General features: G+C 48.0%; 1 protein-coding gene across 5 annotated transcripts in view; it reads left to right on the top strand.

Annotated features, from left to right (window-relative positions):
• LRRC63 (leucine rich repeat containing 63) overlaps positions 1 to 16616 on the top strand; it is a 53266-nt gene that overhangs the window by 14334 nt on the left and 22316 nt on the right. For 3 of the 5 annotated variants that reach the window (XM_048499780.1, XM_048499751.1, XM_048499788.1), the window contains exons 1-2: positions 11937 to 11981; positions 15764 to 15869. In XM_048499780.1, the coding sequence (XP_048355737.1) occupies positions 15785 to 15869 (85 nt within the window). In that variant the 5' untranslated portion in view covers positions 11937 to 11981; positions 15764 to 15784. Of the gene's footprint in view, positions 1 to 11932; positions 11982 to 15763; positions 15870 to 16616 lie in introns of those variants that run through there. The other 2 variants (XM_048499770.1, XM_048499760.1) reach the window with 2 other exon arrangements.

Genomic DNA, 16616 nt, shown 5'->3' with positions numbered 1-16616 from the left:
TATAGGCAACAGATGGATGGTGGAAGCAAAACAAAGGCTTGCAGTTGCTACTGAGCAGAAGGACCATAACTGAAGCGGCTCAGATCCATCTGGACCCAGGATTTGCCTTCCTTGCCTTTGCTGCACAGGTCTGGCTGACTAGATTAATTTCACCATCTCCCCTCTCTGCCTCCTTAGGGTCTCCAAATCCCGACTTAAAGAGCATCCTTGTATCATAATACAAGCGAGTTAATTCCTCACGTGTGGTTTTCTTTTACCTTAACAGAGTAGACATGGAAGTAGTTGCATTGGATGAGATTCTCCCTTCTGTTGCATCTCCTGTATCCAGAGGTGGGATCCAGCAGGTTCTCACAGGTTCCTGAGAGTAGGTTACTAATTATTTGTTTGTGCCGAGAGGGGGTTACTAATTGGTGATTTTGCCACATTATTTTTGCCTTAGTTACGCCCCTCCTCTCAGCAGTAGCATGCAGAACTTGAAGCAGTCTAGCAGGAGGTGCACCGGCGTGCTTGGCAGCCTGCGCCTGCGTGAATTCATTTCCCGCCCAAGGCCCGGCGCAGCGGCTGCGTCCTTGTCACAGCCCTGCCCAGGAATGCCCCGCCTCCGGAATGCCTGGCCACGCCCCCGTCGTGCCCCGCTCAGCCCCATTGGCGCTACGCCACAGTTTGAATCCCACCACCATGGGAACCTGTTACTAAAATGTTTGGATCCCACCACTGCCTGTATCCATAGGAACCTTTTCTGGCCCCCTCGTGGTTCTCTGGCTTCTGTCCCCCTAGTCCTGTTCTTGTGCCTTTTCCACATGAAGAAACTATTTTGGGTGTGTGTGGGGGGGGGGGGTGTGGGGGTGTGGGTTAAGTGACAGGACCAGGGATCGAAGAAAAAGAAAAGCAAGGAGTCTATGTGCCTGCCACAAGTTCCAGGCCGCCCTGATCTTAAGGCACTGCGGAGGGTAACACTTTTTCCGGGTATGGTCTCTATGACTTTAAAAGCTTCATGACAGGCAGGAATGCAGCAGCTGCTGCTCTTCCCAGCACATGAGGGCAATGATGAATAAACTATCTCTTACATTTCTGCCCACCAGGGCGCATTTAAAGGCGCAGGAGTCTTGCCAGAAACAAAAATTGTGGTGACTATTTTGTCCATAGGTTTTGCTTTTCGTTGGGGAATTGCTTCCTTGTTTGAGTAATAAGCAGAGTGAGAGGAAAGATCAGGAGACTTTTGCTGTGATTATAAAAGATGAAACTTTACTTAACTAAATCTGGGTAGGGTATACCTGGAATAAACACAATAAATCCTTACTATTCTAGTACAAACTTAGTTACAGAACTTAGGCACATGTGAGCCCACGTGTGGCCTAGGCATTCACCTCTTGAGGTGAATCCATCTTACAGGTACAAAAGAAAAAACCCGTGTGCCGTGAGACAAAGAAACATATGCTCATTCCGCCCATGCAGAATAATGCACTTTCAAACTGCTTTCAGTGCTCGTTGAAGCTGTGCGGAATAGCAAAATCCACTTGCAAACAGTTGTGGTTTGAAAACGCATTATTTTGCGTGTGTGGAAGGGGCCATAGTTAACTTTATAACCTCTGACCAACATGCTCTGCCTCACATAAGCAATGTGGGATTAACTGCCCAATGACTAATCAATGAACTGGTCGCAAGTCACTGACCTCACTGGCTAATTAACATGCTCACAGTTAACCCCTTATTATCAGGATTGTGACAGACACTTGCCAGACCTAACACTTTTCTTAGCTTTTTTTCCCTTGCTTGCTTCACCATCCATTGCCAAATACACGCTCCCTTCTTCTGTCACTTACTACCAATAATATGTCACGTTATGTGCCCCATCTATGCTTATCTTTGCTCCCCACTCCACCCCAGTGAGCTCTCCTTTCTTTAGCCTTTTGCTTGGCTTCTGTTTAGATTTCTCTACGTTACTCCCTTCCTATGGCAATTTCTGCCCCAGGGGTGATGTTGGGAAGCGTGGGGTTTTTTTCCCCCCTGTTTCCCCACAACATCATGGTTCATTCATGCAACCATCTTTCGCAACCCTCATGCAACCCCCCCAATCTTTTGCAAACCTGCTTTGCTGCAAAGCTTTAGGAAGGATCATAATGAGACCTGGATAGCTACTGCAAGGGTGGGAAAGCTCGTTATTGTCTCAACAAGTGTAAAAGATTTTGTGAATTCTTAGTTTTCATTTTCTACAAGAAGTATCCCCTTTCGTTCCAGAGATGCAAGAGGAGACATGTTTTTTTCTCAACGAACAAGGATAAATACTTTTTATCAATGAAAATTGGGAATTCACAGTTGCATTGGTAACGCTGGCAGATACACTGGCAACACGAGACCCACCTTTACTGATTTTGGTCACACTGTCTCTGACTTCTTCCCTGTCTGTGCACAATTGAGTGGGCTGACCTTTCTATTTCACCTCTTCCTAGTCCCAGAAGCCAAAACAATCTTTCAGAGGAGACAGTTCCTCACTCCCTGTTTCGTATGATCAGAAGGTAGAATGTTCATGAGTATTCCAGGCACCTCATTGGTTGAAGCCAAAGGCTTCAGGGCTACCAACTTTAAATTCCCTAAATGCACAATGTAGTCTAGTGCAGGGGTAGGGAACCTGCGGCTCTCCAGATGTTCAGGAACTACAATTCCCATCAGCCTCTGTCAGCATGGCCAATTGGCCATGCTGGTAGGGGCTGATGGGAATTGTAGTTCCTGAACATCTGGAGAGCCGCAGGTTCCCTACCCCTGGTCTAGTGCATAGGTGTCAAACTTGCGGCCCTCCAGATGTTATGGACTACAGTTCCCATCATCCCCTGCCATGGATGATGGGAACTGTAGTCCATGACATATGGAGGGCCACGAGTTTGACATCTGTGCTTTAAAGCATGGAGGATAGGATTGGGCTCTATGAGGGGAAAAAATAGGTAGTAAGTGATGTGGATGATTTCTGAGACTCCCGAGAGCCCCCATCAATTAAAAACACGGTCCCAAGCCTGATCAATCAATGGTCTAATTCAGCAGAAGGCAGCTTCCTCTTGCAACCACTTTAAATTGCAGCCTCACTGACTGCATTGAGTAAAGAAGCTGGGAAGTGTATGTGAAAAATAGCATCCAGTGGTTGTAGCCTCTGCGCCTGCTGTCTGTCACACCTTTCAGCATCCTGATTTCTCAACCATGTATCTTTCTGCCCTTCTCATAGCATGTAGCCTGAGAAGTTTTCCCCCAGCTTGCCACTTTAAATAGACCACCTCCTATTCCCAAATGTTATCTTCTTCTTCTATAGCTCTTTCCCCATATTCTAGGTTGCATGGTTCTTGCCACCTTATGTCAATCATAGTCTGCCTCTTTGACTTTAGCGTCCCTAAAGCACCAGTGGTGTAGTGGTTAAGAGCAGGTGTACGCTAATCTGGAGGAACCGGGTTTGATTCCCCACTCTGCCACCTGAGCTGTGTGAAGGCTTATCTGGGAATCCAGACTAGCCTGTACATTCCAACACACGCCAGCTGGGTGACCTTGGGCTAGTCACAGTTCTTCTGAGCTCTCTCAGCCCCACCTACCTCCCAGGGTGTTTGTTGTGAGAGGGGAAGGGAAAGGAGTTTGTAAGCCTTTTTGAGTCTCCTATAGGAGAGAAAGGGGGGATATAAATCCAACTTCTTCTTCTCCTTCGCCTTCTCCTTCTCCTTCTTCTTCTTCTTCTTCTTCTTCTTCTTCTTCTTCTTCTAACTCTTAAGACCTTTCCACTCTTCAGTTTCCCTATTTTCCCCCCGAGAGCTCTTCCTGGTCCTAAACGTTTTAAAATTTGATTCCCAAATATAATATGAAGTTTTACAGTCAGCAATTTCTCTCAGCAGATGAAATGTTCAAGAGCATTCCGAGACATCGGCCTACCTCAGCCTACCTAATGGGAGTCAGAAACTTCATGGCTGTCCTGGGGAGCTATAACCTCAAAATTTGCTAGCGTATGAAGTAGATAATATCAGAAAGTGAACACGACAAATTTATTAATACAGACTAATAAACAGTTAAAATAGCCCTCTGAAATATAAGATTGTAACTGTATCTTGCTTCCCACAGTGCAGTTGGCTAAGTGAATTAAACCATCAAAAGGAAAGCAGGCATGGACTTTTGATGCCTCATATGGGTCTGTAATCTCCAAGGAGAATGGAAGAAAAGGAACACAAAAATGTCAGTTTGGGGAACCCCAAGACACTGAAGTTAATATGGTTACAAGTACTTAAGCCGATATAGAACCTGGCTAACACGAGACTGAAGTGTTTAAAATTTACAAAGTCGGAGCATCAGTGGGAGGTGCTCTGTTTTCCCGAAAATAAGACCTACCCCAAAAATAAGCCCTGGCATGATTTTACAGGATTTTTGGAGGATGCGTGTAATATAACCCCCACTCCAAAAATAAGCCCTAGTTACAGATTCCCTGGTGTAGCCAATCTGGTCACATGGGGGGCATGAAAAATAAGACATCTCCTGAAAATAAGCCCTAACGCATCTTTTGGAGAAAAAATTAAAATAAGACCCTGTCTTATTTTTGGGGAAACAGGGCAGTAGTTATAGGGCTGCATAGAGATCTCAGAGACTCAGTTTTGAATCCCCCGTGTACAGTGGAAGTTGCTGCGTTACCTTGGGCCGACCTATCTCAGTGTGGCTGTTGCGAAGACAATATGGAGGAGGGTAGAATGATGACATAAGCCACATTGTAGAGAAAGCTGAAATATCAATTAATAATTCACGGGGGCGGCAGGACCCTGAGAACAAGAAAACATTAGATACAGTGGGAATGTAAGAATTCACCTGGAATGTATCCCTGTAATAATTATATTGACCCATTTGGGAGTGGTGTAAAAGAACAGTCTTTGCCCTTCCTGCCTCATTCCACTGCTGGTCCTTTCACCCACCCTTCTGCTCTGCCCCCAGCTCCCAAAATTCAACTGCTGTTCATATATTCTAATTTTGGGAATTCTGTACCGTTGATAATACAGTAGTTCCACATGGTTCTTCCATCTCTTTGTTAAGGGGCAAGGGCTGTTGCATTCTATACATTAGTTGGTTCCCACTGTATGTACAGTACTTCCAAAACCCTTGGAAGCAGACGTGGTAGTATTCAGAAAACAAAATTAAATGTGGAGTCTTTCTAGGAAATTCACGCCACTTACAAGTTTTCACATCTTCTTTCTGCTTACATAAAATTTCCAACTTGTTTTGAGTTTTATGTGCCTTTATCAAGGGATGGAACGATGGAAGAACTCTTAGGAGTTCTCTTGGAATTCTCCATTGTAAGTAATGGGTGTGGCCTTTTTATCGCTGTACAGGGAAGCCTTTTCCATTCTCTTGTGTCAGGAGAGTCTCTTTTCTGCCTGGGGGTTTGGGGACTGGGGGGCTTCCGCTTCATCATTCAGATCTCCCACAGACTTTTTTTTGTTGGTGGGGGGATTTTTCTCACTTTCCCCCCCTCAGATCAGGGGAGTACATTTCTTAAGGGAGTCAGAAGATAATGGGTATGCAGAAAACAGTTCTCTAAAAAGCTATGGTGCCCAGTGCCAAAACAGTGCAAAAGTTTTGTCAAACGCTTTCATGGCTGGATTCAACTGGTTGTTGTGGGTTTTCCGGGCTGTGTGGCCGTGGTCCGGTAGATCTTGTTCCTAACGTTTCACCTGCATCTGTGGCTGGCATCTTCACTGGACACAGTGTGTAACATACTTCCCTCTGTGATACACCTCTGAAGATGCCAGCCACAGATGCAGGTGAAACGTAAGGACAAGATCTACCAGACCACGGCCACACAGCCTGGAAAACCCACAACAAACAGTGCAAAAGTTTATTGAAACAAAAACAGGGCGTGGTCTGGGGCCTGCTAGGCCATCAGCAGCCGAAGCTAGCAACAGTACACAGAAAGACTGCAAATATAGCACTCTTCTCATCACCAGCAGAAATGTCTGTAGCCCTAACACAAAGTCCAATTTCTTTCAGCGTCTGTGAATGGTTAGCATCCAAAATGTGTAAGATGAAAAAAGATGGTTATTTTAAAAGCTTGGAACCCTGTGCACACTCATAATGAATCTTCCATAAATAAGAACTTCCTTAAGTTACTTCTTGAAAGCACCCCGCCAGGCTCACAGTCATGAAGGCTAAAAGGGAGATTTCCCCCCTGGGATCACTTGACTGGAATACGGGCGGGAGTGTTTTTGAAAAATCATCTGGGTCTTGGATGATGAAGCTGGGTGGGTCAGATTGATGGAATCTGGCATATTTCTACTTTGGGGAGAAGCACTGTCCATGCCTGGTTGGTTTTTTGCTTGTTTTTTAACCAGAAAAAGGTACTTTCTAAGGTGACCAGATTTTCACCTTTTTAAACCAGGACCCGGGCACGCACGTGCGCAGCAGCAGGAGCACACTGCCTTTTGGGGCACTCCCCGGTTTCCCGCCCTGTCACAGGGTGGGAAACCGGGGAGTGCCCCAGAAGGCTGCCGCACTGCCTTCTGGGGTGCTCCCCTGTTTCAGGGCGGGAACCGGGAGCGCCCCAGAAGGCTGCCCCACTGCCTTCTGGGGCGCTCCCTGGTGGGAAAAGTGGAGCGCCCCAGAAGGCAGTGCGGCAGTCTTCCAAAAATCAGGACAGTTAAAAAAAACCCGCGGGACGCGGGACAAATTGGTTTAAGGCGGGACTGTCCCGCCCAAAGCGGGACGTCTGGTCACCTTATGCTATTCTAAAAACAAAACAGTATAGGAGAAGAAAGTCCTTCATGTATCCAGACATCAAGTTGTTTAAAGCTTTAAAGGTGAGAATCAGGACTTTGCCTGACAATGGGTAATCAGTGTAGATCTTTCAGCACAAGAATGAGACAGTCCCTGTATCCAACTTTCAACAGCAATCTGACTGCCACATTTGAGGTAATTCTCAAATATATTCTCTTGCTTGATGGGCTTGTAGGCTTTGTGGAGGTCTACAAGTTGACTCTGGGCTACAGAACCTGATCTGTCTGTGTTCCTTATTAATTTCTTAACTCTTAGGCACTTCTCTACTGAATAAGGACCTAAGAACCAGTGTTGGACTATATTTTTTTTAACTGGTGTACCTACAGAATAGGCCTTTGTCCTGTTCACCTGGCATCAAGCTGCACTGGTGATGGAGAGCACCAATCTATCACTTTTCAAACTCCAGAACAGGAAGAACCACTCCCATTCCACTCAAGGGTGGGGAAAGCAGTACTCTACATCCAATTCTCTGCCACAGTTTGAGAGTTACAACTGCTTGACGATGGCCATCCATCTGGCTTGGACAGTTTGCCTAAGAGTATGTTTCTCCAGAATTCCTCTCACACCATCTGCTGGACATTACTTTGCCTGCATTTTCCTTTAAGCAAAGATACAACAAAGTCCTTAGCACAGATCAGGGGGCTGCAACCCGTGGCTCTGGAGCCGCATGCGGCTCTTTCAGCCTTATACTGCGGCTCTGCATGGCCAGGAGATTGGAGGGTAGTATGGGCATGTCCCTCCAGCCCTCCAGAGCAGCGCTAAAAGGAAAGGTGAGTGGAGGGGCCGAACCGGAGGTGGCTCCGTGCATGAAAGTGCCACTTTTAGCTTCCTCTCCACTCTTACTCCACTCCACTCCGCTCTCCTCTCCACTCACCTCTCCTTCCAGCACTTCTCTGGAGGGTTGGAGGGACACGCCCACGCTGCCCTCTGACCCCTGGAGGTCGGAGGGTAGAGTGGGCGTGTCCCTCCAGAGCAGCCGCCATCCCCCCTCTGCCATCCCCGCAGCCACCATCCCCCCTTTGCCCCACAGAGCAGGCGGCTGCCTATGTCAGGCAGAGGGGGTTTCCCTGCCTGCGCCGCTGCCTCCCGCAGCGCAAGAGGCGGCGGCACTGGGCAGGCTGCAGACGCCATCCCCCCTCTGCCCCATGGAGCAGGCGGCTGCCTGCTCCGTCGAGCAGACAGGATTTCCCTGCCTGGCGCCTCCGCCTCCCAGCGTTAGAAGGGAACGTGAGTGAAGGGGCACAGAGCTGCGTCTCTGACTCAGTAGATCTTCAGGACCGTGGAAAATGGGTCCAAATGGCTCTTTGGGTGGTAAAGGTTGCCGACCCCAGCTTAGATGTAAGAGTTTCTCCATAGCTTTCCCAGAACTTCTTAGCCTCTCAGAAAGTCGGCAGGGCTACTGTAAAGCAGGGCTCATTACTGATTGCCCACCACTCAAATAAAAGGTGTTTCCACCACAACAGCAGCAGAAGCCACGGGAAGACCAGAAGGACAGGTAAACCAGGGGCAGATATGCCAGAGGGACATGTGAGGTCACGTGTCCCAGGGCGCCACTCATTTGATCACGTGCTGGAGAGCAAAATCACGCCCCCGTGTGATCAAACTGCCACCCCCGCACCAATATCAAGGTCATGCCTGCCTCACTCAAGCAGGCGCTGCCTTCGATGGAGGTGGGGGGTCAGCCCCAGCAACAGCCAGCGCTGGGCCGAGAGCAGCAGCCACTTGAGCCACGGCGAAAGGCTGCTGGAGGAGTGCTTCATCGACTTCAGCCCTTTCTCCGGCCACTCCAGCCCGCCCTTGGTGGTGTTCAGTTGTGCCTCAGATCACCTGGAATGGGGCCACTAGCCCCACACTCCTCAGAAAAGCGGCTCTGGGCTGCTGAAGCAGTAAAAGGGGCCGGAGGGGCACAAAATAAGGTCTTGCTCTTGCCCCAGGCGCCATTTTTCACTGGTACTTCTCTTGAGGGAAACACCCTGGCTTTCCTTAGTGTGTGATTGCATTCTCCCTACATGGTTGGGGATCCATTGGTTTAAGAGTTTCCTTGCAAGGTTAGAACACTTCCGCACAGAGAGATGGTTGCAAGTGGCATAGACCCCATTAACACGGTTCTTCAGAGCTTTTGGTGCTCTGAAGGTTCAATAAATCCCTGGGAGTGAGGATACTCCTTAAAGGCAACCTAGGCAGTTGTCTAGAGTACCAGAGTTTGAGGAGCATCAAAAAAAGTCAGACCTGCACTAAAGCTAGGGTTACTTAAACTTACTCAGAGTGGGTAAGAGAAGATTTTGGATTTATACCCTATTTTTCTTTACTGCAAGGAGTCTCAAAGGGGCTTACAATCCCCTTCCCCTACCCACTGAAGACACCTTGCAAGGTAAGTGGGGCTGAGAGATCCTCCAAAGTGGGGCTGAGAGACCCTTGCAAGGTAAGTGGGGCTGAGAGATCCTCCAAAGCAGCCATTTTCTCCAGGAGAACTGACCTCTGAGAGAACTATGACTGCCCTAAGGTCATCCAGCAGGCTTCACGTGTAGGAGTGGAGAAACAAATCCAGTTCCCATATTAGAGTCCACCATGCATGTAAAGGAGTGGGGAATCGGTTCTCTGGGTTAGAGGCCACCGCTCTTTACCACTACTCCAGTTTCCCAACTAGGATGCAAAATGGCTGCCAGAAGGCTGTCGCTATTGGACTTTCCCCCTCTTAGTCTCTATTGTGCTTACCATAGAGTAGGGTTGCCAACTCCAGAGTGGGAAATTTCTGGAGATTTGGGGATGGTACCTGGGGAGTGAGAGGTTTGGGGATGGTAAGGGCCTAAGTGAGAGATCCTCCAAAGCAGCCATTTTCTCCAGGAGAACTGACCTCTATCACCTGGAGAACAATTGTAATTCTGGGATATCTCCAGACCCCACCTGAAGGTTGGCAACCCTGCCATTCAGGCTAGAAGAGGCACAATGCCAGAGCATCTTTGCAGATGCTGACAGCATCAGCTGCTTGCACATGTCTGCTCTCCTTCATTTAGTACTTGCCAGGACACATGGAGTAAGCAAGAGGTGAGCCTTTGCCAAAACATTGGGCACCTTCGCACATGCCGAATAACGCACTTTCAATCCACTTTCAGTGTACTTTGTAGCTGGATTTTACTGTGCGAAACGGCGAAATCCACTTGCAAATAGTTGTCAAAGTACTTTGAAAGTGGATTGAAAGTGCATTATTCAGTAGTTGTGAAAGCACCTGTTGGATCTATTGAAAAGGCTTGGTGTTGGATGCTTTGCCCTTTGAGTCCTGATTGGCCCCATACTGCTTTCCTCTTGAATCATCTGTCAGTGGCTACTCTAGTTGTATGGGTAGCCTCCTTTCAAGGACGGAAGCTGGGGGTGGGGTTGTCGGATGTGTCTGCCATAGAGTAGGTCGGCAATCTGCAGCTGAGGAACACCTTGCAGAATTTGTTCTGTCTGCACACAGGTACTTAAGGCCTGGGCTTGCCCTGAGACATGGACTGAAGGTCTTCAGCTCTGAGCCCGAGGGTTATAGACCACATCTGAGTGGCAGATCAGCTAGCAGAGAGAGAAGACAGCATCTTATAGATAAGTGGTGGTGAACCTATGGCACTCCAGATGTTCATGGACTACAATTCCCATCCAATTGGCCATGCTGGCAGAGGCTGATCGGAATTGTAGTCCATGAACATTTGGAGTGCCATAGGTTTGCCACTACTGTCATAGATTTCATTCATTCATTCATTGGATTTTATAGACCGCCTCATCCCCAAAGGGCTCTAGGCGGTTCACAATATAATATAATGTCCAATAAATTACTTAAAACACATCTAAAAACATCTAAAATTCAATGCGCAGCATAACAAATCAGATAACAACAATCTAAAAACCCATGTTGGTGGCACCCGGTCTGAAGGCCAGGAGGGGCTGGCAGCACCCAAGATGGAACTGATACGGGGCACTGCCAGGGATAACAAAATATGGCAGGGCCTCGTGAGGGCGCAGCCAATCCGCGGCCAGCCTCACCAAAAGCCCGGTGGAACAGCTCAGTCTTACAGGCCCTGCGGAACTTGCCAAGGTCCCGCAGGGCCTGAATAGCTGGAGCAGGGGTAGGGAACCTTTAACACTCAAAGAGCCATTTGGACCCGTTTTCCATGGGAAAAGAAAACACTTGGAGCCGCAAATAATTTTTGACATTTAAAATAAAGATAACACTGTATATATTGGGGGTTTTTACCTTTTACTCCGGGCTTTATTCTGAGAAGCGATGGGATGCGCCCGCTCTGATGACGCAGGGCGGCAAGGATAAATAATGCTCCGGCCTTGTCGTCAGCCGGAAAGCCCCACCCAACGGGGCAGTACAGAGCCAGCGCCGCCCAGCCAGCCGGTAAGAGCACCACCTGCCGCCCGCAGTAAGTGGGCAACGATGGGACAGTGGCTCGCCCGGAGCCGCAGGCGCGACGATGAAGCGTTTCCGGAGTCGCGAGGTTCCCTACCCCTGAGCTGGAGGGAGAGCGTTCCACCAGGCAGGGGCCAGCCACATCATTGAAGGGCCAGGGACTTCCAGTAACTCTGCCGTCGCAGAGCACAGCGGCCTATTCGGGAGACATGGGGTAAGACGGTCCCGTAGGTACAAGGGCCCCAAACCACAAAGTATTCTACTTTCTTATTACTTCTTTAAAAGGTCTCTCTGGTCCTAGAAATGTACACAGGAAGATATTTATTGCAGCATACATGTTTGTGAATCTCACAGATTGGTTGGAAATGTACCTCTGTTATGTTGATGTCTTTATATCCACAACACAGAGGTGGCAGGGGCTAGGGAGGCGGGAGATGATACAGAGATAGACCAGTCTAATAAAATATGTTTACCTTACCAGACGACTGTACATGAAACATGCCTTGAACATCTGTGCCATTTGGGAGTTGTATCTCTCTGTGCCGCAAAAACAGCAAAGACTTTTCATCATCTCTTTCGGTGACTAGTTAACCAGAACTACCGTGTCTCCTATACCTAGTGGCAACCAGCCAGCAAGGCACATGGGTTCCTTCTCTAGTCATTGTTTATAGAATGGAAGGGCCATTCATTCTGGCCAATCACCAGGAAGCTCCAGTTATGTTGTTAACACTTGTCTCCAAGGATGCTACACGACTGTTTTCACCTTGCCCAAGTGAAGTGGAATGGGAAGCTTTCTCTCTGAAAATGTAAGGTAAACGGCTCATGTTACCTACTTCCTCACCTCCAGAAGGCTATTGCACATTTAGGGGTGGGTGGGTGCTTGTAGAGAAAGAGTGACCCCCCCCCCCCATTTCCAAATCTGTTGGCTTGTTTGGTCCAGTAGCTGCCAAATGGGAACAGTGTGGATGTTGTTTCAGTGGTTTTTTTTTTTACTAATGGTAGTTATTCCTATTGGTGACGTCTGCCTCCAAACCCTTTTCAATGTTACGTGCTGGGAAGCCAGGTTGATCATCATTGAGGAAAAGGTCTAAAGAAATCACCCAGGAGAGCGAGGGGTAATTTGTTTGGCTGGAATGGAAATAATTATTTTCCTTGTGCAGTGACTGCGTGGGAAGGGGATTGAAAGAACTCCTGAAATATATGAAACACAGAATGACCAACTGTGATTGAAATCCAGGAACAAGTTATAAGAGGAAGGCTGTAGGGACCAGGCTATCCTGGAAATTTTTCAGGCACATGTTCATCTTTCTTCTCTTTTTCTTCTCTTTCTTTCATCTCCAAACATTTAACCCAAGAATCGAACTTTTTTGCAAGTTTAAAGGGAAGGGAGGTTTGGGAAGTTTTTAACCTAATTATCACTTGTTGGGATGTCCAGAAAGGCAGGCACCTGGCCCACAAACTAGTATTCTAAAGTCCAACATAATCCTAAATATGAAACTTGTTCCTATTATCCACTAAATGGACAATATGTATTGTACAGATCAGTCATGCAAATCTAAAATTTTATTTACACATTTGCATATCTGGATATTAAGAACATAAGAAAGATCCCTGCTGGGTCAGACCAGTGGTCCATCCAATCTAACATTCTGACCCAAACGGTGGTCAAATAATTCTTCTGGAAGCCATAGATGCTGAGAGCGCCCCTTTATGTTGCCTGTTAGCACTGGTGCTTTGAGGTTTACTGCCTCTGAAAGACACTGATAGACCAACTCTCTATGCCATATGTCTACATATCACACAGACATACAAAACCATTCTTATACAGTGGAACCTCGGTTTTCATTGCCTTCGGTTTTCATCGGTTTCGGTTTTCATCTATTTTTTCAGTGAAAAATTTGTCACGGTTTTCACAGATTTGCCTCGGTTTTCATTGATTTGCAGTAAGGTGCAGGGGTTTGTGGAGAAAAATCACCTGGACAAAGCTGTGTCTGCAACTTGTTTCAAAACAATATCTTGCCCATTTCAGACAAATCTTAAAGAGGTGTCAGAAACAGACCCCTTTGGACAGCTTTCTGGTGCGACATTGGTCCACTGGCTCTGAAGCTGGTCCTGGTGTTATTGTTTGTTACTGTTTTCAGCATTAAACACTATGTTTATTCACCAAAAATGTGTTTTTGGTTGTTTTTTGGAGTGCCTAGAACGTATTAATTGGATTTACATTGATTCCTATGGAAAAGTTTGCCTCGGTTTTCATCAGTTTCGGTTTTCATCGATTCTTTTCGGACGGATTACCAACGAAAACCGAGGTTTCACTGCATTGCATATATTGTTAGTGATATCATGATCTACTTCGTTGTAAAGCTTCCAGATATCTGTCCAAGTATTCTGCTTTCTTATTACCTTCTTTAAAAGGTAGTTTCATCCTGGTCCTAGAAATGTACACAGGAAGATGTCCAGCCACAGGCAGAGGCGGGCTGGAACTAGGTGGACTGAAAACAGCCTCCAAGTGGGGCCTGAGGATTCCTTGGAATGACAGCTCATCTCCAGATGACAGAGATCTGTTCCCCTGGAGAAAATGGATGCTTTGGAGGGTGGACTGTATGGGATTGAACCCCACTGAAGTCACTGCCCTCCCCAGGCTCCACCCCCAAATCTCCAGGAGTTTCCCGACCTGGATCTGGCAACCGTGCCCCCCTATCACCCACTGGTGGCCGGGGGGGACTTGGCAAACATAACTGGAATGTTGAATCACATCACCTACTAGTCCAGGGGTCTGCAACCTGCGGCTCTTAAGAACATAAGAACTAGCCTGCTGGATCAGACCAGAGTCCATCTAGTCCAGCACTCTGCTACTTGCAGTGGCCCACCAGGTGCCTTTGGGAGCTCACGTGCACGTTGTGAAAGCAATGGCCTGCTGCTGCTGCAGCTCCCAAGCACCTGGTCTGCTAAGGCATTTGCAATCTCAGATCAAGGAGGATCAAGATTGGTAGCCATAGATCGACTTCTCCTCCATAAATCTGTCCAAACCCTTTTTAAAGCTATCCAAGTTAGTGGCCATCACCACCTCCTGTGGCAGCATATTCCAAACACCAATCACACGTTGTGTGTTTTCTTTTATTAGTCCTAATTCTTCCCCCCAGCATTTTCAATGAATGCCCCCTGGCTCTAGTATTGTGAGAAAGAGAGAAAAATTTCTCTCTGTCAACATTTTCTACCCCATGCATAATTTTATAGACTTCAATCATATTCCCCCTCAGACGTCTCCTCTCCAACCTAAAAGTCCCAAATGCTGCAGCCTCTCCTCATAAGGAAGGTGCTCCAATCCTTCAATCATCCTCATTGCCCTTCTCTGCACTTTTTCTATCTCTTCGATATCCTTTTTGAGATTTGGCGAACATCTGGAGAGCCTCAGGTTGCAGACCCCTGGACTAGTCCGTCTTTTTAGCTGGGGACCCCGGGTATTGAACTAATGAGGGTCCCTTAAGATTGCCTACCTCCAGATGGGGCCTGGACATCTCTCAGATGTACAACAGATCTCCAGAGCACAGAGATCAGTTCCACTGGGAAAAAAATGGCTGCTTCAAAGGGTGGGTTGTATGGCACTATGCCCTGCTGAGGTTGCTCCCCAGGGTTCACCACCAAATCTCCAGGAATATTGCACCCAAAACTGACAACAGATTAGGAAGGCCAACCGCCAGGTGATGCCTGAAGATCTCCTGCTATTACAGTTGATCTTCAGACAACCCAAATCAGTTCCCTCGGAGAAAATAGCCACTTTAGAGGGTGGACTCTATAGCATTAGACTCCACTGAGGTCCCTCCCCTCCCCAAACATTGCACTCCCCAAGCTCCACCCCTCAAAATCTCCAAGTGTTTTCGAACCCAGAGCTGGTCACCCTAACCCCAGCTCAGGGCATTAGTGATAATGGGTATAAAGGCCAGGATCTGAGCGGCAGAGCATCAGTAGTCCTGCCAGCTCCCCAAAGGCCACCAACTCAGCTTACAGCTATTTGCTGGTGTCTTTGCAGGGCAACATCCCACCAGGAACTTCCTCAGTAAGTTCAAGGGCTGGTCCACCCTTGCCACAGAATCAGGATCCTTCCCTGCCCCTTGCAATATGACGTGGGAGTAAGGCTGCCAGCTCCAGGTTGAGAAATACTGGCGAGTTTGGGGGTGGAGCCTGTGGAGGGCAGTGTTGGAGGAGGGGAGGGGCTTCAGTGGGATATGATGTCATACAGTTAACCTCTCAAAGCAGCCATTTCCGCCAGGGGAGCTGAATTTGACCATCTGGAGGCCAGTTGTAATAGTGGGAGATCTTAGCTACGTCCTGGGTTGGTAACCTTACTTGGGAGAGGAGGCATTTACTTTTCCTCAGGAATGGGGACACCATTTTCATTTGGGGAAAGAGTCTGGAAGAGCAATGCTTTGGCATCCCGTCAAAAAGGGAAAACCTGAGAAAAATTAACGTTTCTTCCCTTCAGTTCCTTTCTTTTGGAATAGAATCATGTTTCAAAAGGGTTTTGAATTCAGTCTTAGGCACTCCTCTTCCTTCTCCTTCTCCTTTGCAGCTAATTTTTTTTTTCTGTTGCAGGAGCGTTAAAAACACCCAATTATGGCTAAACCAAAGCTGCTCCGTCGGCCTCTCCCTCCAAAAGTGGAAACTGTGCTGCTTATGCCAAAGAGAAAAGACCGCAAAGGTAACATAGCATAGTTCAAGATTGTTCGTGCAATTCATATTTTGCAGACTCTCGAAAGCTGGAGCAGGCTGGGCTTCAAATTTTTGATCACTTATGATCAGGTGCTCGGGAGCATTAGCAGCAGCAGCAGAAGGCCGTTGCTTTCCCCTCCTGCATGTGAGCTCCCAAAGGCACCTGGTGGGCCGCTGTGAGTAGCAGAGTGCTGGACTAGATGGACTGTTTTGGATCCCACCACTGCTCTCCTGCTGTCTGGAGGGAAGGGCCCCACCCCCTGGCCTCCCTTTCTCATGGCCGCTCTGAAAGGGAGTGTGTGGCCAGCTCCTCAGGCTGTCCAGGCAGGCCAGAGCTTAGCACCCCGGCTTCAGCCCAGCTTCTCAGTTCCCCAGGAGTGCTCTGGCCTCTAAGGACGGAGCTGAGGGCGGAATCCCTCTACATCAGTGGTGGCGAACCTATGGCACTCAGGGCCCTCGCTGTGGGCATGTGCAAACAGAGTCCCCCCCCCACACACACACACATCTAGGCTGGCCTGGGGCGCTGGGCTCGATTATTTGCATTAAACCTAAGACCTAGTTTTCAGGAAGCAGTGTAGGTAACCCTGTTAAACCCCACTGATTTTCATGCAAAGAACTAAAGCGCGATCCTTTACCTAGAAGTCAGCTCGGTTGCTGTCAATGGGGCTTGCTTCTGAGTAAACCCTCCTAGGGTCATGATTCACCCATTGGAGGAGTTGCACGGTCGCTTCAAAGC

The sequence above is a fragment of the Sphaerodactylus townsendi genome, linkage group LG01 (genome assembly GCF_021028975.2).
Source record: "Sphaerodactylus townsendi isolate TG3544 linkage group LG01, MPM_Stown_v2.3, whole genome shotgun sequence".
Taxonomy (NCBI): Eukaryota; Metazoa; Chordata; class Lepidosauria; order Squamata; family Sphaerodactylidae; genus Sphaerodactylus; species Sphaerodactylus townsendi.
Note: the sequence above shows the minus strand (reverse complement) of the source record. Positions and strands in the feature narration are given on the sequence as shown.